This window comes from Athene noctua, chromosome 21, assembly GCF_965140245.1.
Source record: "Athene noctua chromosome 21, bAthNoc1.hap1.1, whole genome shotgun sequence".
NCBI classification, from domain to species: Eukaryota; Metazoa; Chordata; class Aves; order Strigiformes; family Strigidae; genus Athene; species Athene noctua.
In genome coordinates, this window is record NC_134057.1 from 4,045,635 (window position 1) to 4,072,223 (window position 26,589).

Sequence of the window (26,589 nt, forward strand, 5' to 3'; positions counted from 1 at the left end):
GTGATGACAACTGGTTTATAGCTCCAAGGAACTTACACATTATGAGATACAATATACATGTTTTTATTAATGGTCATTCAAAACCTCATCACATCCAAAAGATTCAGCATCATTCGCAGAACTGCACAGCAAACACATTCAGCTATGGTAGTATTTGTATTGTCTGATGAAAGAAGGGCTCAAATGACATTTGTTTAGTCAAGGACAAACAGTCCTGTGGAGCCTGCAGGTGGATGTAGGGGAAGACAAAGCTGGGTAACACTTCAGGCCTGCAAAGCAATAGGGTCAACTGAAGGGTTGTTGGGAAGAAACGCGGCTAAAACCAAACTGTTCTGCAGTCCGGGCTGCACTCAGAGGGCTGCCTTGTGCGCCCCACATACTTCACAAATAATCACCACGGGATTTTAGGGAAAAAAGTCCTGAGGTTCGAGCGGGGCTTTACCATATACCTCTTGTTTCCCAACCAAGCACAGAGAAGGCATTGATAAGGAAGGACAGTCTCAGGCGGAGATGCTGTTCCAGTGGGTGGGTGTTAGTCTTCAAAGTCGATTCTGATGGGGCCACCTGTCAGGATGTGGTTTGCCACGTGAACAGATTCCTCCTCCTCCTCCTCCTCTCGCTCGGCCTCAGCCGACCTGCGCACCCGCCTGCGGCAGCCCTGGGCGCAGCGCGAGCTCTCGTCCAGCGCCCCGCACACGAGGATGCGGCAGTGCAGGAACACCTCCTGGGGGGAGAGAGCAGCCCCGCTCAACACGCAGCGCTGGGCATCAGGGCAGCAGTGCTGCCAGCTCTCACAGAGCACGAGCAACACCGTTCCAACGGCACAGCCACGTCTGTCCCCGCATCAACAAGGTCCTTATCCACCATCGCCATCCACAGCCACACTGGCTGTTTTCTCAGAGTGGCTGGCTGAGATGTCAGAGCATGGCACCTGTCTGTTAGCCAAGGGCTAGACAGGGAATATGAAGGCGTGAAATGATCCTCCAGAGGAAGGGATGAAAATGCCAGGAATAAGCCTCAAAGAGCTCACATGGACTGGTAGGAGCTGCATGGTAGGAAGCAGGCCAAGAACACACAGAGCTGCTCACAAGGAGATGGACTGATAGAAATGGGCAAGAGAATTCAACAGGAGCTGAGAAAACAAAGCTGGGAGACAGAGGGGCAAAGGAGGAAAACACAGGTTGATGAGGAACTACGTGGTAGTTGAGGGGAGAAGGAGAACACAAAAGCGGGGACACAGCTGCATTTTCTTTTTGCACAGTAAAGGCAGGCAGTGACAGGACTGCTGCTCCCTGCCCTCTAAATGACAAGGAGAGTAAGCAAGAACCCTGCAAGCAGCAATTAGGGAAGAAAATATTCGTGAATGTTTGGTCAATGGTCAGGTTTGAATCAAAATCCATTGCAGAGACGGGGAGGATGCAGACTGGAGGCAGCAGAGGCCATCAGACAGACAAGCAAAATTTCTGAATTTTGAAAGATCTCATCTGTTTTAATCCTACTGAGGCTCTCCAGGAGCTGGAGCAGAAGCTTTATGCCTTCTGGAGCAAGCAGCATTGGCTGAGCACAACAACAGCAACTGAAAAATCTGATTTCTTCTAGCACAGACAAGGAAAGCTATTTGCATTAAGAAAACAGCATTATCCTTCAACTGTCCTCCCACTGCAAAGCTTCTGTGCCCCAGAGTGCCACCAGCCTGGACAGCCTGGTTTCACATTGGTGGCCTTGCATCTGGAAACCTGGCATCCGTACTCACAAGAGCTAGAGAAGATGGAAGGTTGAAAAGATTAAAAACTACAGAGTGCCTTGTTTTAAAGACAGGACATTGCATAATGTGCCTAACTCCTCAGCTGTCCTTCATATTTTATTTAATTTTAGTTGTTTTTATCACTCTCCTAAAATACCTGGGTGTCAGGCTCCTGAAAGACACAACTGCTGGAAGAGGCACAGAGCATCTGCCTTGGGCCAGCCATTCCTCCCCTTCACACTCTGATGCAGCCAGCTCTGTGCTGAGACTCCTCTCAGTCAGATCAGAGCTGATGCAATATCCAAGAGGTGCCTTTTGAGCTTACCTTGTTGTCTTTGCCCACAAACTTGAACACGGGAACCTGGAAATGCTTGGCAAGATGGTCCTTTGACGTGTACTGCTTCACTGAATCATCAGAAACACAGCTGAGGAAAGCAGAGGGGTAGGCTTTAACGGGTTTCCCAGAAATGGAAAAAGAAAGAGAAAAAACCATCCCAGCCTATTTAACCAGAGAAAGGAAAGGAGGGCTTGGCTGCCTCAAGCTAAGCTACCATCCATGTTACTTCCTCTTTGGCCACAGGAGAAAATTTGGGAATGATGGGGAAAAACAAGAGTGATGATAATAGCATCTCCAGACAAAGAACAGCTCAGCAGCAGAGAGCTGGCAGGACGTGGCCCAGTCCCCTTGGCAGAGGGACTGCCAGAGAGCTGCAGGCAACTTTGTCCTCATTTCACCTTCCTGTGCAACAGTCTGCAGTGATCAACAGAACCGTTATACAGTATATAATGCATCATGTACTATCTGTATACACATATATATGCACATAAATCATGCTTAAAATGAGGAAGCCTGTACCCACATTACTAAAATATCACAGATGATGAAAAACACAAAAATCCAGATTTACTTTGCTTTACATCATTTACATTTTACTTCCTGTTGGAAGTACTTGGTCAGCTCAAATTCACCAGACTGAAATGAACGATTTCAGTTCCTCCATCACCAGCACTATAGGATCATGCGAGAGGTCACAGAACTGCAAGAAAATAAGCTACTTTTTATAAAAAGTTATGTTCTGAGTGCAGTCCATTTATAAACTATTACAGCCTATTTAGAGTTTGACAGAGAAACAGCAAGACGAAAAGTTATGGTGACTTGATAATTACTGCTGCCTGTTGCAAAGCCTTAGGCATTTTGAAAGGCTCAGATGCTGCTGTTGTATTGCATTACAGTGCAGCTTGTCCTTTCTAGCAAGTTAATTCCAGAAATGTGGACTTTGTAAGATACTAAAAAAAAGAAAAAAAAAGTGGTGGTGGCAGAGACAAGAGGTGATGGTGTGACAGCTGAAAGGCCTATCTTGCAGCAACCTTTAGCTTCCATCTTCACACCAGAAATCTGTCAGGCATAGTCAGAAACGCTGACGTTTGACACATTCAATTATCAAACAGCAGCAAACCCACCATCTATCTGTAGCTCTGCTTTCACCAGAATGTGTGTTTGGAAATCTCCACGCTGTTTGGCTGACTCGGCTCTGTGGGTGGCAGCCTACTGCAATCCCTCCCAGAAACACCCTTCTGCTCCGTACAGCAGAGCCGTGGACGTTCCTGGGAGCACTGAGCATCACTCGGATCCTCCCATTATTTTCTGTAGCTTTTTCTCAGCCAGTGGAGGTCACAGTCTGAAGGGATATCCCTGCCTGCAGCACTTGTCTAGCTAACTTGTCTGGGAGGCAAATATAAAAAGCTCTGCAAGGGGAGATAATAACATCGTGCATCTAGAAAAACTGACATCAATTCCTCCCCCTTAAGGCCAAACACCAGATGTTACTACGTTGTTTAGGATAAAATGGCTTTTAAAAGTAGCATTCCTGAAGGCAACTGACTGTAAAGAATGACAGTTAAAGACTTTTCATAAGTGATTGGCCAAGCTTTGGGGCCATGAAGTCAACTCGCAGCCATGTCCTCATTTGTGAGCATATAAACTGCGATGATGCTTGGACGCTGGCTCAAACTGACTCCAAAATCCCAGGTTCTCCAAAGGTTGGCTGCACGGGTGGCAGGAACACTACTGGGTAGGGGCTAGGGAGAGGGAAAATGGAAGAGCAGCAAGGAGAATGCAGGGATACATGGTAAGTACATCTTACGGAGGGTTCTGACAAATGCACTACAACATGACAACAGGGTCAAGCCCTTCTGCACTGTGCGTGGGGCCATACCATGTCCCACCCTCCTAGGAAACTCCCAGACCCTGCTTCCCACCTTGGAGAGGTGAGGAAGGGCAGGGAGAACAGGGAGGGAAGGAAAAGAGGTGACCTTGGTCAGGCTATGGGGAGAATAACCCTTTCCTGTGCATAATGTGCTTGGGTTGGGGGAGCAGAGAATGGCAGTGCCACAGGAGCTGTGCTCTGATCCTCTTACTGGGGGGCTGCGAGGTAGAAGGGAGGGCTTGGAGCATTAAATGACCACCTCAGCCTATAAACAAGGGGCAGCCCGAGATGTAACAAGATGAGCCTTGCAATGAAACTACCTTAACCACACCATGCTCAGATAAATGGCAGCTCCTGACCATATCAGATTACAACGGATTGCCCTCAGTGACATGGCCTTGCTCCAGATGCCACAGAGAGCTGCAGTGTTTATCGCCTGTGCAATCGGTCAATGCCTTTTATTTATTTTTCTTTTGAGAAAGAGGAAGATCAGAAGTGGGAGAGCTGCTTTGGCCAGGCTAGCAGCAGTCCAGGGTATTACAGAGACAGCAGGCAGGGATTGGGGAAAATCCTGATTTTCAACGTGGTCACACCAGCATAGGAAGAGGGTTGGTTGGGGAATCTCACAGAAGAAGGCTCCCACCTCTTGCCAACTGGAGATGGCAGGGAATTAACAGGGAAGAAAGCAGGAGAGGGAATTTTCCCCTTCCTCAGTCTAAGGTCTATCCCCTCAAATTTAAACAGTGTTTCCCTCTGGAAGCTGCATTTAACTCCTGCAGGTCAGATCCTACCATAATCAACCGATTTTAAAATCCCTTCTTTATTGCCTTGGGCTTTTGGGGCTGGGTTGACGGAAGGAAACTGGGTTATTACAGAACTGTTTGGAGCAGACACAAATCAGCAGTGTAATTCAGCTAATTTTATTTTTTAATTGCTGCGAGCACCCAGAGAGACAAAGAACTCCAGTTAGCTCAACAGCACATCATTAGCCTTTGGTCTGAGTGAGCGGTTCGATTTAAGCCCAGCTCAGAGCAGGGGGGCTGGCGTGGCTGGGGACACTGGGGCCAGCAGAGCAGGCGGGGTGAGGCTCCAGCCCACTTCTCCCTTCGGTGAAGTTTTAATGCCCTCTGCAGGATAACAGTACCAAAGGGGCTGCTGGTGCCATAAATCCTTCAACTAGCGCTGTGGTGAATTCAAGAGATGACACTTTCTGCCTTTTCCCTCCTTTATTTGGCTCAGGTTTTGGGCACTGTTTTGAATCCCATCATTTTCACTCATGGTGAGAAATGAATGAATGTTTGGAACCTTGACTCTGTGAAGGGTCCACGGGAAAAGCCAAGCCAGGGAGTCGATAAATCAATCCTTCCATTACAAAATCACTCATAAAGCCCAGAAATGTCAGGCACAGAAGGACTGGAGCCAAGGATGGAGGGAGAGCAAGCTAAACCTGAAACCTTTGTCAGAAGGAAATGAAAAGAGTACTTTTGTGTACTGTACTCTGCAAGACCTTTTTGCTACATGACAATCACACAGGCCTTGTCATCACCAGCTGTAACGGTGGATGATTTAGCCTGGCAGCTGAGGAAATAATTGTTGTCCTCATTAGATGGTTTGGCAGGCAGAATACAGGACTCATATGAGCACAGTCCCTTGACTGTCAGGCTATGACACTTGGGTATGTCTTAGATATTACTTAGGCTGGCCTTTGCTCCCTAGAGGACAGCAGACTGGTTCCCCACTGTGACATTTCCACAGCGTTGTCTGGTTAAGCTGCCAGACGCTGCTGGATGCAACACCCCCCGCAGCAACGTTGTACCATGGCACTGTCGTGTTAGCACCCAAACACATGTCTGAAAGCTGTTGTCATCTTAGGAGCCACAGCAGAGCCCACAGCAGTGCTCCCCAAAGCTCTGACACAAAACCTGTTACAGCGAACCCGCAGATCCACCTGGGGTTTTCACTAGCATATCCTGGAAAGATCACTGAACACAAACACCTCAGAAAATTACAGCCAAGCAGAGGGACCCTAAGCTTACTGCACTGACAGGCACCAGAGGGAGAGCAAAGCAAGGGGAGCTCCTGGAGCTCCAACCAGGATCAGCCACGGAGTCTTCTGGCTCATGCTGTAATAAGGCCATTAGGGGAAAATTAAGAACCTTGCTCCAGTTGCTGCGGCGGCTGCGTGGCAGTGGCACACAGCCGTCAGGGGCTTCTGCCAATTGCTCTGGCACTCTGCAGGCTGGCAGAGAGAGGATATCAGGAAGGATATCTTTTCTACAGGAGCCAACTCAATTATCCCTAAGGCCAGTTACAGGGAAATGTGTCCTGTAAATGCTGCACTTGGAGTAACCTCTGTCACTGCCTCCCACTCTTTCTCCCAAGCACTTTTGATGGGACAGCTGGTTTCAGCTTGTTGGCCGAAAGGCCTGGCTGCTGCTGCTTGCTAGGAACACAGCAGAGGGGCTGATAGTGTTTCCTGCGTGACAGAGGCAACGCAGTTTAGCCCCACCACCAGTTCCCATCTAGTAGCCAGCAAGAGAGGGAAGAGTGAACTCACCCATCTTGAATCAGGTAGTACTTCAGGATCTCGTCGATTTTTGAGGTGGGAGTGGCAAAGCAGCTCTCTACCAGTGTCTCTAGTCCATTGACATGCACCAAGGGTTCAATCCCAAAGTACAGAGAGTCCCGAAGCTTGAGGGTGGGAGGAGCACCCCTGTAGGGTTCATCAAAGTCTTTGTCTTTGAAGATCTCAAGAGTGAAGGGGAAGATGCCCTGGTTGCGGCTCATGATTTCCAAGGGAGAGTTTCTGAGGTTGGGCACATAACCTTCAGAGATGGTGTACCGGCGTGGGAACTCACAGGTCACCGGGATCAGCAGCTTGCTGGTGCGGACAATGATGTCCCCATTGCTTCCTGGAGTCTGCTTTGGCAAGCCGGTCACCAGGTTGGTGGCAATGATTTTATCATTTATTACCTGCAGCAAAGAAAGGAGTTGAAGGGAAGGGAGAGATCACGGAGAAAGACCTCTCCAAGTTCAGACTAGCAGCTGAGTTTACTTTGTTCAGGAAACTCAGACATAAACTAGCCACTGGAAGTACAGCTTGTGAATTGTTATGCTGCAGACAGAATGATGTTCATCCTTACTTAAGAACCTCTATCAGTTTGCTGTCAGCTTCGATGCACCGTACTCCAATTTGCTTCCAATTGCTACCCATCTGCTAAAATGAGCTCTCTGGTTCCTGCCAAGCTGCCAGAGAAGCCTCTGAAACATTACTGGGGGGCTAGACCCTGTCTCAACAGGAGGGTGAAGAGGGGCAGGACTTGCACTTTCTGCACCAGAGTGATGCTGAAGCTGCCTCTGTGAAGCCCCAGGTGAGCAGCAAGCAGTACCCATGCTGACAGACACACACTGCTGGAGAAGAGATGAAACAAGCTCTCCTACTTTGGGATGCCACCCCAGGTCCAGTCTGAGGCCAGCTGCATGGGAACACAGGAAACTGCTCTGGTGGTATAGCTAAATCAGGTTTATTCCCCAAGTAAGCCATAGCCAAGTCCCCAAATCTGAGAGATCCCAAGAGACAGCACAGCAGCAGGTATACATACATCTACAACAGTGCCGCAGGACTTCAAGGAGAAATGGATGTTGACGTGAGTGCCATTGGATACTCCTTTGCATGACGTGTTGATGAGGGAAAGGTCCAGGCCTCCAACCAGGTCCTTTGGGATGCTCACCTCAATGGAGCTGGACTTGCACAGCACTGGAACTACAAGAAACATCCCCAGAGTAACAGTCTGCACTGCACATCTAGTTGGGGGAGGGCTATACCAATTATTACTGGGAAAAAAAGAAGGGGGATCATATGCTGCATTTATGATTACTATCTTACCATAGTAATCAAACATCTTATATTCCTACCTACACAACACAAACCTCCTGAGCTACCGCTGCCCCAGATTCTCCTGGCGCAGCGACGCCACAAAAGATGAAGATGACCATTACACCTGCAGCAGAGACTTTAGCTGTGCAGTATTTCCAGCTATACTTAAAGCACAGCACAGGTTTGATCGATATCTCTTGCACTGCTATGTCCTGGCAAGAGCCTTTCCCCGATACGGACATCAAATTCACAACACTTCAGGCAAAGCCAGTTTTTATGACCCTTAATCAGATTTTACATCAAACCCAAAACATTTCAAAACAAGGCAGAGTAATTCCATATAGATGCTGAACTAAAATGGAAGCACCTCACAACGCCATAATAATATTTTTATAAGCGATAAACCCAGCTCTGACAAACAAACCCAATTAAGCTCACTCATTCCACCTCCTTCCAACCTTTGAATTTTAATAGAGATCTTCATGCAAACTTTAAAAAATTAAAATACCATTGCATAAGAAGTGGGAAAAAGTACAGAGATTGGGCAAAATGAAAAAGGAAACAAGAGGGAATAACCTTCAATAAAAAAGTAATTGCTATGTATATTCCTTGGTCGTATACATATCTATTCAGTCAGATACAGGACAAGGTACTGGCGCATAAATTCTGCTATCTTCTCAGCCAGAAAAACAAATCCCTTGCAGAATTTCCATTTACCATATTTCAAAATCGCATGACAAAATTTTTTGCAAATATACAAGTTGCCCAAGCTTTTTACTAAAATTTATTACAGTCCCAATTCTCAACATTTGTAAGATGTGCCTTCCCTTAATTTCGATTATTAATTATATAATCCAGGATTCTGGATCTTGGATACAAGGCACACTGCTAAAATATGCCTTTTATCCCCCTTAAAAAAATTTTCCTGTCCCAGCTAAGGTATTTGTAACAGATACTGTGTACCTGCAGGGAGTATTTTTTATTAAAAGTTGATCTTTTCAAGGTGATATGCTAAAATGTATGCAGCATGCCCAAAGCAATATGCTCTCGTAATGACATTGCTGGGTTAGAACAGAAAATTAAATAACTAAGAATTACCTTAACTTTTCCTCCATCTGCAGTAGAAGGCAAGCGGGAATAACCGAGCATGTCAAATGGCAAAGAGACTTTGAGAACACAGTGCAGTGCAGGCAGAGATGAACGTTCTCTGGAGAACTGATGGGCTCAATTTGGATTTAAAGCTTCACTTTTCTAGTGACTCCTTGATGGATAAGAAAATGTAATGCTTTTACAAAGGTGTAATTCAGGGCAAGATATGGTTTGGATCCCAGCTGCAATTCTCCAAAGGTCAGGAGCTATTTGGTTCAGTCTGTCTCTTTTTTCTAAATGTCTTTGATAGGCGCAAAGGGGAGCAAAGAGGAGGCACCCATTTAACCTCTGCTCTGGCACTGCAGGAGCTGTCTGTGTGTGCTCCGCCACCTGGGCACAGACACAAAGGAATGAAACCTGTGAGCAGATCCACTCTGGACTCGAGCCAACTCATCACAATTTGGGAAAACACTCTGGGAAACTCCTTACACTAACCATCTCAGAGTAACTGGTAATGTAATTCAAAGCGCTCGAGACATCTGTGCACAGAAGAGTAATCGATACTGAGAACTGTGTTTCAGTTCTACCAATCCAAGAGCGGTGCCGCGAGCAGAGAGGCTGCGAGCATCAGCGTGATTCAGCTCCGAGCAGCCCCGCTCCCCCAGGACAGGCTGCCAGCAAGCGGGGGCTGAAAAGGAGCTGGCAATGCAGCCGTGGCTGTAAGCAGACACGTTATTCCAGGGCAAGTGATGAGGTCCCAGCGGCCAGGACTGAGATGCCCAGCAGAAATGAGTTATCCTGGGTGCGAAGGAATCCACTTTTTTCACAACTTCTTGCATCCGTTCAGAGCTGCACTTTTCCCGACTTGCTGTCAGCATCCATCTCTTGCACCCCTGCCCTGGGCTCACCCCAGCCTGCGAGGCGCCCGAGAGCCTCCCCCAGTCTTTGCCAGCCAAACGTTTCAGTTCTCCACCCTCACACACCACAGAGCGTCTGTAGGTGCTGGGAAAGCCTCCTCAACACTGCTCTGGGCTCTGCAAGCACCCCGACCCTGGTAGGAAGCTTCTGTGGTGAGTCCAGCACTCATTTTGCTGTCTGCTATTGTTGGCACCATGGTCCTTGTCCAGCCTGTGGCTCCTTCCTTGCCCTTTCAGACTACAGCTGCTTGGAGCAGAGGTTAACTTATCTTTCAGCACAGACTGCTCAGCAGAACAGGCTCTCGGGTGCTGGGGAGCCCTGAACCACTGCTACAAACACAAACGATGCTGCTGTACCCTGCTCGGGTGCACACAGGGCTTGGGCATGGGAGAGGGGAGAAAAGCATTTCACCACCACACCTCAGGAAGAGGTGGGGTACTAGGATGTCTACAAAATTTCATTGGCTGGTATCTTTGTGGGAAAATTGTAGGCAAGACTGTGATTTCTGTGGAAGATTATTTATGTTTGTTCCGAATGTAGTGACAGTGCAGAGGAGGGTTGACAGGCTGCAGATCCAGTTGCTTCAGGCAACTGTGCCTGCCCTGCACTGTTAATTGTACCACTATAGACCTGATTAGATGCCATAAAAAATTGTGTGGTACAGTTCCAGACACATTCTGTTGTATCTGCTCAAAACTGCAGACCACTGCGTGGGGACATAAATTCATTAAATGCAAAAGAACAAGCAATTTTGTTTTATGAGATGTGGTAACCCGAGCCCCATCTTGGCACCCGGCAGTGCTGCTGCTCTCATTAGGAGCCTCAGAAGAAGGAGAACCACTGGCTGGGAAATGCATGGCCTTCTAATGCTGCTGGGGTTGCCCCAGGGAGCCAGGATTGAAGAACATTGCTCTTTTCTGGCCTCTATCCATCAATCAGGTCTTCAATCAGTAAGTATAATCACAGCTCTTGGAAATCCCCATCTTCTTCTCCCCACCTGGCTCTGCTGGAGCAGTAAGCACTACTGAATCCTAAGTGTGCAGTGCTCACCCCTGATAACAGTGCCCTGCATTTCTAAAAAGCTTAAAAAGCAGAAATTTCATCAAGTGGAACCATTCCAACTTCCTCTCTGGGGCACACCTGCCCCGTTGGCCACCGTGCAGTCTGGATCTGTTCCTCTAACTGATGTTAGGGCACTCTGTAACACATTGCACGACAGGAGATTCTGAGCACACCAGGTAACACCAGCTCATTGGTATTACCTAAAGCCCGAGTGAATTAGCCCATGACAGACTCCCTTTGATTGTGTTTTAGATCCTGCCCTGGCTATGGACGGAGTCCAGCCCATGAGCAAATTCCCATGGAAATGTCTGAAAGCAGCCACAGTGGTTCTTCATGTGCCCACCAAGGCAGAACACAAGCAGAGAGCTATGAGGTCCGTCTCCACCAGGGCAGTAGTGTACCTTCTCCAGCTTTATGCTGAGCCTGACAGGTTTGAGAACTGGCCAGGCCAGTCAGATGAGGGGATCAGAGAGCATTCCCTCTGCCTGCCTTTCACACGTCCACTGTAGCTCTCCTCAACACGCCATTTTCACTGAATGTCCCTTTGGCAGTAGATCATAACAGACATCATCTCTGTCAGACACACAGGCTGCTCGATGCTTTCAGCACCTCAGGGGCTCCGCTAGCTGGGGGATGATGAGACCCAGAAGGATCCTGGGTGCAGGTCCCAGATTGTAAGAGGAGCCACAGACCCCCTGCCGAACTCTCAATGCCCTCAGGAACTTCTCCCTGATCCTCTGCTCCCTGCACTCACTGCTGCAGAGCTAAATTGACCCCTCTGAGCCTGGACATATTTGCAAAGGAAACCTCACTCAGCTCTTGTAACCCAAAACAGGAACATGTTTATTCCACGTGCATGCTATAGGTGCAAGTGAGTCAGCAAGAAGGACACCCTGCACACAGGAATGGAGGGAAGTTCAGACAGAAGGTTTTCCAAGGAGAACGTTGCCCTTGCCTCTACGCAGCAGAAGCAACAGTCAATTTTCAGATGTTGTCTCGGGCACTTTTCCAAGGGATAGCAGAAACACTAGTATCAGAACTAGTGCCCTGCTTCAAGACACAGGAATGCTCGCTGGAATGGCTACCTAGATACCTTGGGCAAAGAAAGGCTTTTCTCTCTCTAACCCCAATTCCTGGAAAAGACTGAACCACTTCAGCTGAAATTTTAAAAACCCAGTTGGAAGCACAGAAAATCTCAGTTCTAAGAGCAGAAATTTCTCAAAGGCATACACAGTGGAAGCAGAGGAGTATAATGGGAGTTGTTAAGCAATCTTAATTGTAAGTGAACGCTGCCAAAACTGCCTGTGATGCAAGATGCACCCAGCTGGGTCCTGTGTCTCTGTTCTCCTGCATGGTAAAAAGAGCAATATCTTCAGGCTCTCAGTTTTGGACAATCTGTCATTAACAACAAAACTCCATTAACCAATCTGGAGAGGAGAGACTAAGAGAACATGATAAAAACAAGAAGAAAAATTCCTTCAGACATACTTCTGGCATCCAGGGGGCAAGAGGCTTTCGGGGAGGTTTTGTTGACCTACCTTGGCAAGTGTGGTTGTCTTCTGACAGAACAAGTCCCCTCGGACATTCACATTGGTATGTGTCTTCCACTTCAATACAGGTATGGCTGCAGCCCCCGTTGTTATTGTGACAGCCTTCGATTTCTGCAAAAGAAAGGAAAATCAGCATCCTCAGGCAGCTGTGTGGCAGCTACACAGGCCCCAACATACACTCCTGGCTGACTAACAAACAGTACAATCAGCACAGAGCTCAAAGGCAACAGCACAGTGAGAGCTTGCTTCCAAGAAAAAGTGGTGGAAACCTATTTTTAATTGTACAATTTCCTGTGTTTTTCATTTCACCATCAAGTTAACAAGGAATTCTGTGAGAAAGCTTACCAAATTAAATCCCATGCTATAACTGGCATACATAAGAAGGCTGAATAGGCAATCTTCAGCTTGGCCCTTTCTGAGACATCCTCTTAAACGAAATTTTTATGTCATTTTGTACTTCAAAAACGTGGGAGGAAAATCCTATTAAAAACTTCCACCATGTGGAACCATACTCACTTCCTTAGTCATCACCAGAATTAAAGCCCTGAGATTTGTAGGAGAGGTGTCTTGGGGAGCACAGGCTCGCAGATAGCCAGCTTCTATTCCCATTAGGGAACACCAGAGAGAAGATGCTGTGCTCTTTGCCTGTGGCTTTCCCAGCTGTGATGGTGGTGGGCATACCGGATTCCTGCATCCCCTTTGTAGGCTGAGGATGAAACTCTCCGCTTGTAGGAGTTTGTTTAGCAGGAATTTTGCTAGTTAGTGAGTATTAGGCTTAGAGGTTGGCTACACTGAGACAGAATGACAGAAGTTCATGGTGTAAGGTCAATTCCCCTCCTAATTTTCCCCCATTCTAAAGAGCAGAGGAGAGAGGGCAGCACAGCTAATTGGGACATTTGTCATGTCTCTTCTTACATCTTTTCTGTTCAGATGAGGCAGTTCTCTGAGGATCTGAGTTTTCGTGTAAAACACATTCCTAGCCACAACAGCTGCAGAAAAGAGCCTGAAAGGTCATACAAATACATTCTGAACATCTGAAAATCTAAGGCAAGCAAGGCCATTTGCAGTTGTTGCTGGCTTTCTATTATAAAGAAAATAACAGAGCATCATGATCTTTTTAAAAAAATAACTTTCACTGCTTGATTTTTTTTAGCCCTTTGGGACAGATACTGCTAGATGTTCTCAGAAAAACAAGAGTACATACAATATAAGCAAATCATAAATACAAAATACTTCTCCCTAAGCCTGCCATCAGAAATGACTGCGTGGTTTTCACTTGAAATATAAAGAAAAAAATTGAAATCCCATACTCAGCCCTACACATTGCATGGAAAATAATGGCCTGAGCACTCCACATAAGTCAAAGTAACGGGTAAAGCATGACAGTGGAAATTTTGAGGTACTCTTAATCCTCCTTAGCCTCACCAGCTCATGTAATCAAGCTAAATCTCCTGCATTTGTTCTTTTTAGCAACAGCTGTGAGGTGGCTCACAAATAAATCACATACTCTAATGGCTCACAAAGCTGAGGGCACATCTTTAGAAATAAAACTTACTAACAAGATTGTAAAAATCCCCAGCAGCAGTGTTCAACTTGTGAAAGAACCATCTTTTTTAGAGAAGGGTAAATTAAATGATATATCAAAGGCCCTGCAATCCAACTTTGGGAACAGCAGAAGCAAAGGAGTTCCTAAGCAGAGACTATTCCAGCCCTGTCAGAAAAGTACAGTGCTCAGGAATAAAAACTGCCACATAGCACAGCTGGTTTACGTGACACCCCACCAGCTCAGTGCTGGATGTGGAATAGACAAAGCCCACAGACCACTTTCGGCCCCACACAACTTAAAAAGTACTTAAGGAGTCCTCTGCACGGCAGCTTTCCCCAGGGAGGTGTCACTGTCTGGGTGGGTGATGTTTTATTAACAGAGCTCAGAGAGGAGATTTTCACAGAAGTGAGATGAAATGTGCTTTGGTATCAAAGAGGGGGAAAACAGGGACAAAAACTGCAGCTTGGAGCCATCTGTCAGTGAACAGAAGGGTGGAGACCAGCCCAAAAATACAGTGGCAATCCTCCTCTCTCCCTGCACCGCGGATGTCTGCCACGCAGCAGCTAATGTGAGGCTGCATGCAGGCTGCAGATGTATTCAGTGCTGGCAATCAGGTAGCTCAACGGTGAGGCACATCTGTAGCTATTATTCTTGTCTGAGGCCCCACAGTATCTGCAAAGATATAACACAGCAGCTTTGCCTGTGAGGGGGCACCACGCTGACACAGCTGACCACGGAACACATCAGGCACAAGCCATTTTTCGCTGGGTTTTCTTACTTCTGCTCAAAGATGTTTGTACGTTGTTAGTGACAACAAATCAAACCTACAATTTGGTCTTTAAGCCCCCGCTAAGCTACGAGTCTAAACTCATCAAGGGTTTTCAACCTGGCTGTGCTGCCACTGGGATGTAACTGTAGCAGCTGCACACAGCAGAGCCCACAACTAACCCCTCACAAAGATCAAACAGTCAAAATGCAGCCCGAATCTTAAATCTACTTTCTGTTTTCAGACCAGCACCCCCTCTCCTCAATCTCTATCCTGGGAGGCCAAGTGATCCTCGTGCTCTGGTCTAACATCACCCTGTACCTAGTGCCAGCTGTCAAAAACCAGCAATGCTAAATCTGCCCCCACACAACTATAACACAAATCTCCAGCAGTATCTAGTTCTGTCTGGACAACCACTCTTCCAGATACACTGCTGCCACTCTCCCCATGGAGATAAACACAAGCAAATCCTAACAGACATGAACAAGGCAGGGAGAACAACAAGGAGACTCCTCTCTGCTTCATTAGAAGGATATTTCAGTAACAACCCCCCTGGCAAGCACAGAAGTGGAGTGACATTTAATCCCAGCTGCAAGGAGCCAAAACTAGTGCTGCGAGGGAAGGGGAATGATTTATATTGTTTCCAGCAGACTGTGATAGCTGAAACCTCACCTTCACAGGTTTTCCCATCACTTCCCAGCGTGCGCCCGATCCCACACTCGCAGCGGTAGGAGTTCTTCAGGTTAACGCAAAATTCGCTGCAGCCTCCGTTGTTCTGCTCACATTCATTTTCATCTGAAAAACAACCCAACAAACCCCACTGTTATAACATGCCCCCCTGGTAAACACACAGCTGACAAAAAGGGGCTGCTCCACGGGGGTGCCAGCCCGACCGCGGGGTGGCTTTCCTGGCTTCCTGACCTGGATCAGGGCAACAGAGTAAATCCCACTAAATGCTGAAGACCACGGTCGAATGACAGTAGCAGAATGTTTTGCCCCAAAGCAGACCTGGAGGGAAAGACCATGTACACGCAGCAGCCATTTCAGAGTGAGGATGGACACAGTCCCACTGGGAAACTTCCAAAGTGGTTCCACACACCAGGGAGTTCATGTTTTCATTTATCTTCTCATTCTATTCTCAGCTCCACTCAAAATGGGGTTGACGTGACTTCACTCCATGGTAAAACTAGGTGAATACCGGAATCGGCCAGAAATAAACCCCATCTATTTTTCTATCACACCTGCTACTGCTACATGTGGCCAACTATCCTACAGCAATTTTAAATGATTCACCCCTTATTTCAAAATACAGACACAGCAATGAAGAACAGATGTAAACAGATGGAGCTGAAATCAAAACAAAACATTTTAATGAACCCCATTAAGCTTTCCCAAGAAAAGTCATGTCATGAGAAACTTCATCATTCTGTCTTTTTGCCTCAGCTCTGGGGGCTCCCTGCAGCAGCTCAGGTGTTCTTGCAGCGTCAACTGAATCTGAAACGTCAACTCAGCGTGGTGAGACGCAGGACATCACAACCGTTAGCTGCCCTGTACTGATGATGAGATGGAGAGCTCAGTTCTGAGCTACTGCCTCTGGGGACTCAGCTCCCCACTGCCCCACAACAGCCCTGCTCCTCTGCTGCCTCCCACAGAGCCGTGGCTCCTACCTTTCCAGCTCAGAAGAAAGAGCAGTGCCTGAGTTGGCATCCCACACTTTCTGGAGTGGACTCTGTGTAAAGGTTGCAGAATAACCTTGTAATGGTCCTGGACTGAGTTTTTATAACCTAAAGCAATTTACCCATGAATAGTACCTGTGTCACATTTCTGTGCTGGCTGCATTCAGCTCTAGATTAGAGCCCTCCAGGGTGCTGAGTGTATTTATTGAGGAAAAAGCACAGCAGATGCTTCTGGAACTCTTATTAAAGCTCTGAAAACTCCTCCTAATTGTCTCTTTTAAAGGCTAAAGTTCCTCTGTCTGTCTCCTCTTTTTTTTTTTTTTTTTTCTTAAAGGTACTTTGTTCTCTGAGGTTCTCATTCTTCAACCTGATTTAATCTGTGTGCAAAAAGTGAATCAAATAGAGAGGGACAGTCACTGCTATTGCTGAGCCACGAAACTAACGATTTCTCTTAGGCAGGCCAGAATGCTGAGGTTATCAATCAAGGTTCACATGGGTTCTCACCAAAACAGCTTCGAAGTTACCATTTACTACATGTCAGAAACTTAAAACTGATTAAAAAAAAAAACCCAAACCATTTCAAGCGACAGGTCAGAGATGAGCTCTCTTAGGTGCAGTCCCACACATACACAGTACCTGCAGCCTGCAGCTGGTGGTGTTGTCTACTTCCACAAGCAACGTGAATTGAATATTTTTAGCCAAAGAAATGGCCAGTACCCTGCTCTGGGAGGCAGGAAGCATGTCGAGGAGACACACACAGACACTTCCGTTTCCACACTTTCCCTTCTAACAATAAAACTAAAGCTGCTTAAAAACAGAGGGTGAAGAGGGAAAGGGCTACTGGCAAAGGCATAGAGCTGCTAGAGCTGCTGTTAGTAGGTCCTAGAGCTTGGCTTGGTCAATGGCTGTACCCAGCAATTCACCTTGCCAGCCCTCCAAATTCTCCAGCACACAGATCTGCCCCTGCTCTTCTGCACCAGTGACAACCAGCACTTCTGGGACACAGGCTGGTTGTCTTGAGACTAGACTGGACAAGCACTGAACTGATTTTAACCTCGGCTTAGTACAACATGGGTCCAGGTGTTCCAGAGGTCAAAGGCAATACAAAGAGTTGGTGAATCCCTGACAGAAAGTCTAAGACCTAATCAAACCCCTAAGAAAGTCTGCAAATGAAAATATAACTTAGGATCAGCAGTTTTGCTCTGGGATTCAAAGCATGTAATGTACTGAAGAGAACTCAGCCTAGCACAGCAAGGTTTTACAGACAGAGCTGCTTAGCATTACTGCAGCATCTTCAGCCCCCCCTCTTAGGGTGACCTGGGAAAGGAAGAATATTCTCCATAGAGGAAAGGCTGATACAGATTTGTTTGGTTTCTCCAGAAGGCCGGCACGGTTGCTCTCAGAGATGTGACTGTGCAATTACTCAGCACAACAGAAAGTCATTAGAAAGCTGGGAGAGCCATACAACAAGAGAGGCTGAAGGTAGGTAAACCAGTGTGATTACTACAGCTGAGGTGACATGCCATCTGGTTATCATGAAGAGAAGCAGAAATCCTGCCCGGCCTGGCCATGGGGGGATGAAGGCAGCTGCAGCACACGCAGACAGGCTCAGGACTCCTGCGTGCCTCCCTGCTGCAGGAAATCCCTTCTGGTGAGCCTGCCACACATTTACTGAGTGCTGGTGCTTGTCAAGGGCACAGCTGTGACTGCAAGTCTTGCACAGAAGCAGCCAATAAATGCTTTTAATTAGCTAAGAGAGCTAAGTCAGCCACTTGGCTGTAGAGATGTGGAGCAGCTTAAGCAAAACCCGTCTGAAGAACCAGTGTGAGCAAGTGTAAATCTGCAGCAGGGCCAGGCTGCTCTCTCCACATACTGTAATGACTGTGCCCCCCCCCGATGCCCACAGACATGAGGAGTGTGAAGAAAGAAACCACTTCTGTCTGCCTTGTCTGCTGTAGTCCATATGGAAGAAAGTAATCTGTCATGCAGCCTCCTGCACCAACTCTGCTTTCAACTTCTCCACCAAATCCAGCCACAAAGGTGAGATTCCACTTTCTCTGAACATTAGCAGCCCTTCCTCCCTCTACATCACCTCCTCCTATCCATCAGTATGGCTCTGCAGCTCCCCAACAGCCACCCCTTCCCAGCCCCTCGCTCTGCCCCACAGACCACCTCCTTCCCAATTCCTCACAAGCCCAGCTGCTCTCCTCCCAGCACCACCCAGCTCTCCTCACCTCAGAAGTGCATGGGGACTCCCTCACAAATCCCTGAAGCCTACGCTCCACGCTCTGTTCTCACTTACAGCCCTCCACATCCCTCCTGGTCATGCTAGTCTCTGCCAGTGCAGCCACCAAGGGCCAGCCCCCCAAATACCACCTCGTCATGCTGCCTGAAACCACTGCAGCTGTGCCGTGCCTTACAGTCCTTTGGCTCTCCTCAAGCCCCAGGCCTGGACAATGCCCCACAGAGGCACAAAGCATGGTGAAGCTTAGTGTGTAGCCCTAAGGCAGCCAGCAAAACTTTCCTTGGAAGAAAGAGACATTCAGCAGAGCAGGTGAGGGGAAATCTCTAATGACAGACCACACAGCTGTTCCTAAATACCGATGAGACTCTGCCGTGGTCTTGAAAAGAGACTCTGCTACTGACAGTGAAGCTGCTGCCTTCAGCAGCTGGATCATGCAGAAAGCAAACCTAGCCTCTGTCCATGACAGGGGCACCAGAAAGTATTCACTCATGGGATGTTGTATCTACCCTGTGGGGAGAGACTGGGAAACATTTACAGAATCAAAGGCCTCTTCTAGGCAACAAGAGAGAAAAACTCCTCTCAGAATACTTTTCCTTTTTTTGTACAGCTTTGTAAGACAATGGATTGAGATTTGAGCAATGAAACAAAGGGGAAAGAAAGCATCAGTAACTGACACAAGTTATTTCCACTCTTACCAAGACATGTCTGTCCATCAGGTCCTAGTGTCGTCCCCAGGGAACATGTGCAGTCACTGGTGTCCAGGCAGGAGCCCTGGCAATCCACCACATCACAGATGTCATAAAAATCTAGGGCATGACAAGAATGTTGTCAGCACAAACCACTGAGCATGCAATAAAAATACTGTATTTGTACTGTCAGCTTCATACCCTGTATCTAGTCCATCAGTTACAGACCTAGTGGACATTAGGAAAGCTGAACCACTGAAGCTGATGAGAAACAATCTAGTTTAATTACTGTAAGTCAGAGATGCAAATTTTGGCTTTGGTAGCATGCCAAGACAAACCACAGGGCCCACAGAGAGCATTAAATCACTGCAGCCAGGTCAGCTACGGAAGATTTCTGCTAGCTGATCAAAGGCTGGAATACACAGAGGGGAAACTGTCTAATTGATCTCGTACAGACAGGCCACCATCTGCACCCCGTCACCTGATGGGCTTCTGGGTGAGAAACAGCAACGGAGCTGGGGCAGGGTCTGGAGCACAGGTCTGCTGGGGAGCGGCTGGGGGAACTGGGGGGGTTCAGTCTGGAGAAGAGGAGGCTGAGGGGAGACCTCCTGGCCCTCTGCAACTCCCTGCCAGGAGGGGGCAGAGAGGGGGGATGAGTCTCTGGAGCCAAGGAGCCAGCGCCAGGCCCCGAGGGAATGGCCTCAAGCTGCCCAGGGCAGGGTCAGGCTGGCTCTGAGGAAGGATTTCTGTGCAGAAGGGGCTGTTGGGCGTTGGAATGGGCTGCCCAGGGCAGGGGGGGAGTCCCCATCCCTGGAGGGGTTGAAGAGTCGGGTTGACCCAGCGCTGAGGGATCTGGTGGAGTTGGGAACGGTCAGGATGAGGTTCATGGTTGGACTGGAGGAGCTTCAAGGGCTTTTCCAACCTAGGTGATTCTGTGAATGGCAGAAATCAGTCACCACCTCTCATGGGTGTATGGATGCTCACACTTCTCCCGCATCACGGGGACAAAGGGGTTTCAGAAAAGTGACCTCAGCAGTTACTTACGCCCACAGTAGGCATGGAAACAAACACTAGGCTTGGTTAAGTGATACACGTAGTACCCGCCCGGACACGCCTTGACATCAATCGTGGTATTCCAAAGGCAGCAGTTCCCATTGAAGCTGGCACAGGCTTGGCGTGGGACGATGCCGTCCGACTCTCGCGGGTGGCTGCCGTTCAGCCAGATGGGAGCATGGGTGCCACAGTGGTTCTCCGGGATGCAGAAGGTAGGCATGGCGTCGCCGGCCATGCCAGTGAAGCGGTACCACTCCCCATCGATTTGACTGTCGCATGTCGGCTGGCCGTGGGAGCCGTTTATCTGATGATCTGTGTTCCTCCAGGGCTCGTTCAGGCTGATGTAGGCAGAGCAGGGGTCCAGGGCTGAGACACGCAACAAGAGACAACAGAAAATATCTAGTAGATATCAAGGTGTTGACTGCTAATTGCAAGGAATGCAAAAAAATTTCTGTTTCTATTCCTGACCTGACAGAATCGTTGTGATAGATAAAGATCCCCAGGGAGAAACAGCAATACCAGCTAACTAATTGTCTTATGGAAAATTCTGACAGCTCAGCTTAAATGTCTTGGAAGAAAAAGGAAATTAACAGAGGTCTTACAACATTATGCAAGTTTGACTTGCTGTTTAGCTGCTGTATGACAGGGGGGGAAAAAAAAAAAGGCAAATCTAAGGTCCAGGTAGTGATTTTACCATAGGAAACACATCCTGGGAGCACTGGATCTAGCCTAGGACATCCACCCTTTGTTCAAGTACCAAGTGAGCATCTGCAAGCCCCTCCTGTAGTCACTGGTAACTCCCACATGCCTTGGAGAAAAGGACCAGGCTTCAGACTGGTTATGCAGCCTCTCAAAATCCCCCCATAGCCAGTGTCAGCCCTCACAGTTGGGATGCCATAACCACAAGACAGAGAGACCCACCTTGCAAAGCACCAGTTAAACCGTGAACTGCAAGATATGCAACAGGAATGCTATATTTAAGGTGTACAGAAAGAAAATACTCCATTTCAATTATTACACCCCTATATAATTGTAAGCAGCTTCTGAGCATAATTTATCAGCTACAATATATTTATCAGGTACAATTTTAAATAGCTAAATATAAGAACTGCTCTCCCAGGTCACAGTGAAGTTGATGTATAGCCCGTCAGGCTATCTCTGACCAAGAGTCTATGCTTAGAGAGGTAAGGCAGGAGAAAGAGGCCCTGCTCCATTTGCCTGGGATTTTGTTCTCCACTGTGTCTCCTATAGCTATGTACAATTATGCCAAGGTGAGTTGAAAGAGCTGTAAGACAAATCTGTGCACTCTAAAATTCTGCAGTGGGGCAAGAGAGATTGGTGGCAGCCCTCTGTATTTTAAGATCCACTTAGAGACTCTGCCCCCCATTTCCCTCTCTGCAACACTAACCACCTCTGCAATTCACAGTATCTATCCTGGTTCTGTGTGATGTTGCTGCCTCCCTGCATCTCAGTGAAACAGCTTCCCCATATATTTTTATTTATTATCTTAAAGGCTAGAGAGCATGAAGTCTGAATCAGGGCCTTCTGGGGAACAAAGTGTTCAACTCCACACAGTCATGTTCCTTGCAACCCCACAAAACCTCCTGATCTTCACGGGAGATCAGATGTTTGTGAGTGAAGTGAGTGTTTGTGAGGGCAAGATATAAACACCCGGACCTCCTAGGATGTGCATGTCTTGTTCCTGCAGTGCTCAAGGAGCACGTCCGTTTTCAGAGGCCTTTCTAAACCTTCTGCAAACAATTAAACCATAAGAATACCACAGGGAGAAAAAAATATGAAGATCTGAAGTGTTCATTACATATTCAGTCTTCTTCTAATTAACTCTGATCTGGCAGCTTCCTCACTAAAAGTCCAGAGGTTTATTTTCACTTACATTTAATACCCGATTAAGCACTACTTACCCATGACTAGCTATTTTCTATTAAGCAAAATGAATGCTAATACTGCCTTGAGTAAGGAAAATTGATTACTATTTCCTAGAATTAGGCTAATAAAACCAATCACTCTGATAAAAGGTATCTCAGATTGGAATAACCTCTGCTTTCCACACCACATTTCTTTTTAAGTTCTAAAACTGCACTCTCAGTTTTGCTTCTGTTTATACAACAGGGTGATGCAATTTGGGCTGTGGGGAGACATACTGTTTCTATTAGAATGCTCAGGACGCAGACAAACCTTCTCAGTTCATTATTTTGATTTGCTTCACTAGCTTTAAAGTGGGAACTATAAGTGCTTCAGAGAACGGGCTTCAAGTCACCCGTGTTTAGCTGCAGCCTCTGTAAGTACCCGTCCTGCTGACGTGCCATCTTGTAGCTTCTCACAAACAGAACATCTCTCTTGACAAACATCCTTACTCCTTCCTCAGCCATAGACACGTTTTGTCTGGCCCCAAATCCAGCACAAAAGGCAGGAGGAGCTGCCATTAGCCATGAGAGCGCTGCAGAGCCGCAAGCTGGCACAGGGAGCACAGATCTGGGTTACGAAGGGAATCTCTAGCGCCATAATTCACAAGATAGACAGAGGAGCAGATTCACTCCCACTACAACCAGCCAAGTTCTCCTGAGCAGCAGAGGTGCCTCCCCTTACCCCCAGACAGCAGCAGCACTGTTAAACCCCATCCTCCTAAAGCTCACTTCTTGCGACAGAAGAGCACGCAGCTGAACAGAGCTTCCTCTGGGCTTCCCTCAGCGTAACTCACTTGGTTTCCACAAGACAATTAGGTATGGCCTTAGGGTGAGTCACTGACTAAGAGTAAAAGGCTTCTGTGTTGTTAAAAGCCAAACGAGGCGAAGCGAGGAATGCCCTGTCAGCCTCCCAGCTGGGCAGCACCAAAAATACACACTCATTAGCTTTCATATATTATAATTAACTTTATGAAATATCCTTTGCAGACAGACTCTGAAAACACTCATCTAGGGAGATCACACTGTCTCCTAAACAGTCAGAAAATAATTTAAAGTCAAAATTGACTGAGATGAACACGCAGCAAGCTCAGGGGGTGCTGGAAGAAGGCATTTCAGGGGAATGGGGGAGCACACCCTCACGCCTCCCATTTCCCTGAGAGCTTCAGGCAGGAATGAAGGGGAGGGAGGCAAACAAGCAGAAAAGGCAGACAGTGCTCCTCTGAACACTGTAGAGCCTTCGTGGCCACCCTCGGACTGCCAGCACTGCCCCAGGCCAACCTTCCTGCAGACACCAAGCAGTCTTTGGCAGCACAGTTTACTAGAAAACTAATTTGAGTTTTTAAGAAAAAACTCCACAATAATATAGAAGCAACCAATCAACCTCCTATTGCTTCTCCCCAGACAACAAAAGCATGGGGGTTTTGCACAAGACATATAACTGTCTCCAGTTCCCTCTGTTTTTCATTTTTCTTGGCTCAATTTTTTTCCTCCCCAACACTTCTTGCATGGCCTGAGCAGTTCAGCCTGACAAGCATTAGCTATGAAGTAAAGCTTTTCAATTTGTAATCTTGATGATATCGTTAGTTCTCTAGCTGACATTCTACCATATATACTGGATGACAAATCAGGCTGTAGCAAGCCCACCATTCTGCAGAGAGATTAATCCTGTGCCTATTGTGTAACCAGAGGTCTCTGCTCTGGCACAACTAAGCAATGAAATGAGCAGCACTGCATTATGACACTAAATTCAGTTGAGATTTGTCAAAGCAGCAGGTGAAAAAGTAGCACAATATCTACTCAGAGTCTCTCCTCCGAAGGGAGAGGAAAATCCCACAGTGCCTTGGCAGTAGAGATTCTCCTGATATGGGAATATTTACGCTCTGTGACAGAAAGACCTTTCCAACAGGAAAGAACTCCACACTACCTTCAAAGAAAAAGGATACTTCTCACATCTTCTAGTCTTTCACCTGAGAATACTAAGGCTCGGCATGAACCTTAAAGATAGCAAACAGAAATAAGCTTGAAGGCAATGCCTTTTTACTCACCCATCAAAGACACTGGCTGCAACTGGATGATGAAGCAGATGCAGAAAAACAGGTACTGGAACATCCCACTCAGCCAAGGAACAGTTACCACTCAAGTAACAGAGGCTTGAAAGCCCTTGCATATGCTACAGCTCTTGCAGCCTTCCTCGTGGTGGAGCTTCTGACCCCAAGCTTTCTGAAGAACAAGTGTGATCGCTCTCCTGGGAGTTTACCAGAGGAAGAAGCTGAAGGGATGTGGGGTACAGCTCCAGCCTTGACCTCCACAGAGCAGCTCTGCCCCTTATTGACAACGGAGATGTACTTACTGATCAATCTTGGGTTTTGGACTCAACCCGCTATTGTTTTCTGGCCTGACTGCCCCACAGTGACACCTCCACTATCTTATCTGGAGAAGAATTCCAACCAGGGACACCCGGACATCCCGAAGGGATGGAAAAGAAGAACAGATGGGTGCTTGTTGTTATCTCTGCTCTTTCCACAAGCTCCTTCATGGCTCCCCACAGGCAGAAAACACCAGTAAGAGAGCTTTAACTTCAGGAAGTAGTGGCCAAAGGAGGAGAACTGATCCTTCCGAGCAGAGATTGCAGACGAATGCTTGGATCAGAGCTACAATGAGAACATCAGTCAAAGTGAAAGACTGGTGTCCCACAGGGAAATAAGCTGTTCCTATGCTACACAGAGACCCTTTCCACTCCTCGTCACACAAGCTGACCATTGTAGTGAGATTATCAAACAAGGCAAATAAGGACAATTTTCTGCAGTATTCCTGTAATCTCTGGCTTTAAAAAACAAAACCGAACCAACAAAGAAGAAACCAAACATTACTGAATTAACTTCCATGCAAAACTGAGCGAGAACCTCTGCCTTACCGGTTCAAACCAAACTAGGTTGAGTTGCAAGTCATAACCACGAGCTCTGGCTACAGATAAGATAAGGCACACTGAAATCTGTTCCCTGTTAAAGCAAACCATGCACTGTGACTGGCAGTGAGATACCAAGGTCACCAAATAAGCTGAAAGGGATTTTCCCTTTCATGCCACTAGCTGTAGCTCTTATTCTAGAGAACAGATTTAAAGCTCCGTTTTTAACATATATGTACATATACACGTCTACAGGTCCCTCCTTGCTTATGAACAATGGTCATACAGTTCTCCACCAGGAAATCATCTGCTGGCAGAAAGCTCTCCATCAGCAAAGAGTACGGCTAAGCCTACAGTAATTGCACAATCAAGCAAGTGTAGGCATTTATTTCCACATCTCCTTTGCACCCTGCATTTCTGCAGGAGGCTGGCACAAGGAATAACATCAAGGTTGATGTGCTAGCTTTAAATCCCTGTAGGAAAAAAATGGCTTTGTTATTTTCATATTGAATTTGCATGAGACAAGGAGTTGGGTATTTGCCTGCTTTGCAGAAATTATATGTTATAAAAAGTTCTCAATGGCCTCTCTCCATCTGGGTGCTCCCCTGGCAGTGAAGTACAATATGCTGCTCTGCTCCACCCCAGAAATCTTTTTCAGTGGTGAACGACTCTAGGGCAAAAAAACCCCCAAACCCAACCTCTGTGGCTATGTTGTGCTGACAGCCGTGCAGTACCAGAAAAGTTTTTTTCAACAACAGGAAAGGAGAACAAATTCACTACGCAAAGCTAGCAGGGCAGATAACCCTCAAAAGGTGATTATGTGAATTCCCAGAAGAGAAACTAAAATTGAACAGAGAATAATACAGCAAGCCACAGGAAGTTATATTTTGCCATTTACATTGAAATGTTGATTCATACTTAAGATCCTGGGTAAATAAAACTGACAAGCTTGAATTGAATTTTCCGTTTGTGTTAGAGGTGTGTATATTTATCTGAACCATTTCGTTACCAGCTGCCTTTATATTTGTAGGTGGTATATTAGGCCTGACATTAGTAATGTTTTGACAGTTATATGTAAGCGACTGACAATTAACATAGAGAAGTGAACAGCATCATAGCAGTTTTGAGCCTCAAAGGTGTCACAAATCAAGTTCTCTAAAATGGATTAAATCAGGAGATGCCCCAGCATTCCCAGCAATGCCACTATCCCAAAATCACCATAACTGCTAGTTCAGTCTAAAGATGGAGAAGAGTCAGTGCGCCACCTCTAACATTCTTGGAATCCACAAGACAAAGACCATCTCAGTCTTCTGATGAAAGCACCAGCAGATGCAACTCTT

The 26,589-nt window shown here is 47.0% G+C and overlaps 1 protein-coding gene across 1 annotated transcript; it reads right to left on the minus strand.

Moving 5' to 3' along the window:
• Positions 1-246: 246 nt before the first annotated feature.
• Positions 247-24,453, minus strand: OIT3 (oncoprotein induced transcript 3). The gene is made up of 9 exons (XM_074924326.1): positions 24,390-24,453; positions 20,411-20,785; positions 19,376-19,486; positions 15,432-15,554; positions 12,436-12,558; positions 7,554-7,714; positions 6,509-6,924; positions 2,070-2,169; positions 247-724 (listed from the first exon to the last, which is right to left on the minus strand). The coding sequence occupies exons 1-9, from the start codon at positions 24,451-24,453 to the stop codon at positions 533-535; spliced, it is 1,665 nt and encodes a 554-aa protein (XP_074780427.1). The 3' UTR covers positions 247-532.
• Positions 24,454-26,589: the final 2,136 nt, after the last annotated feature.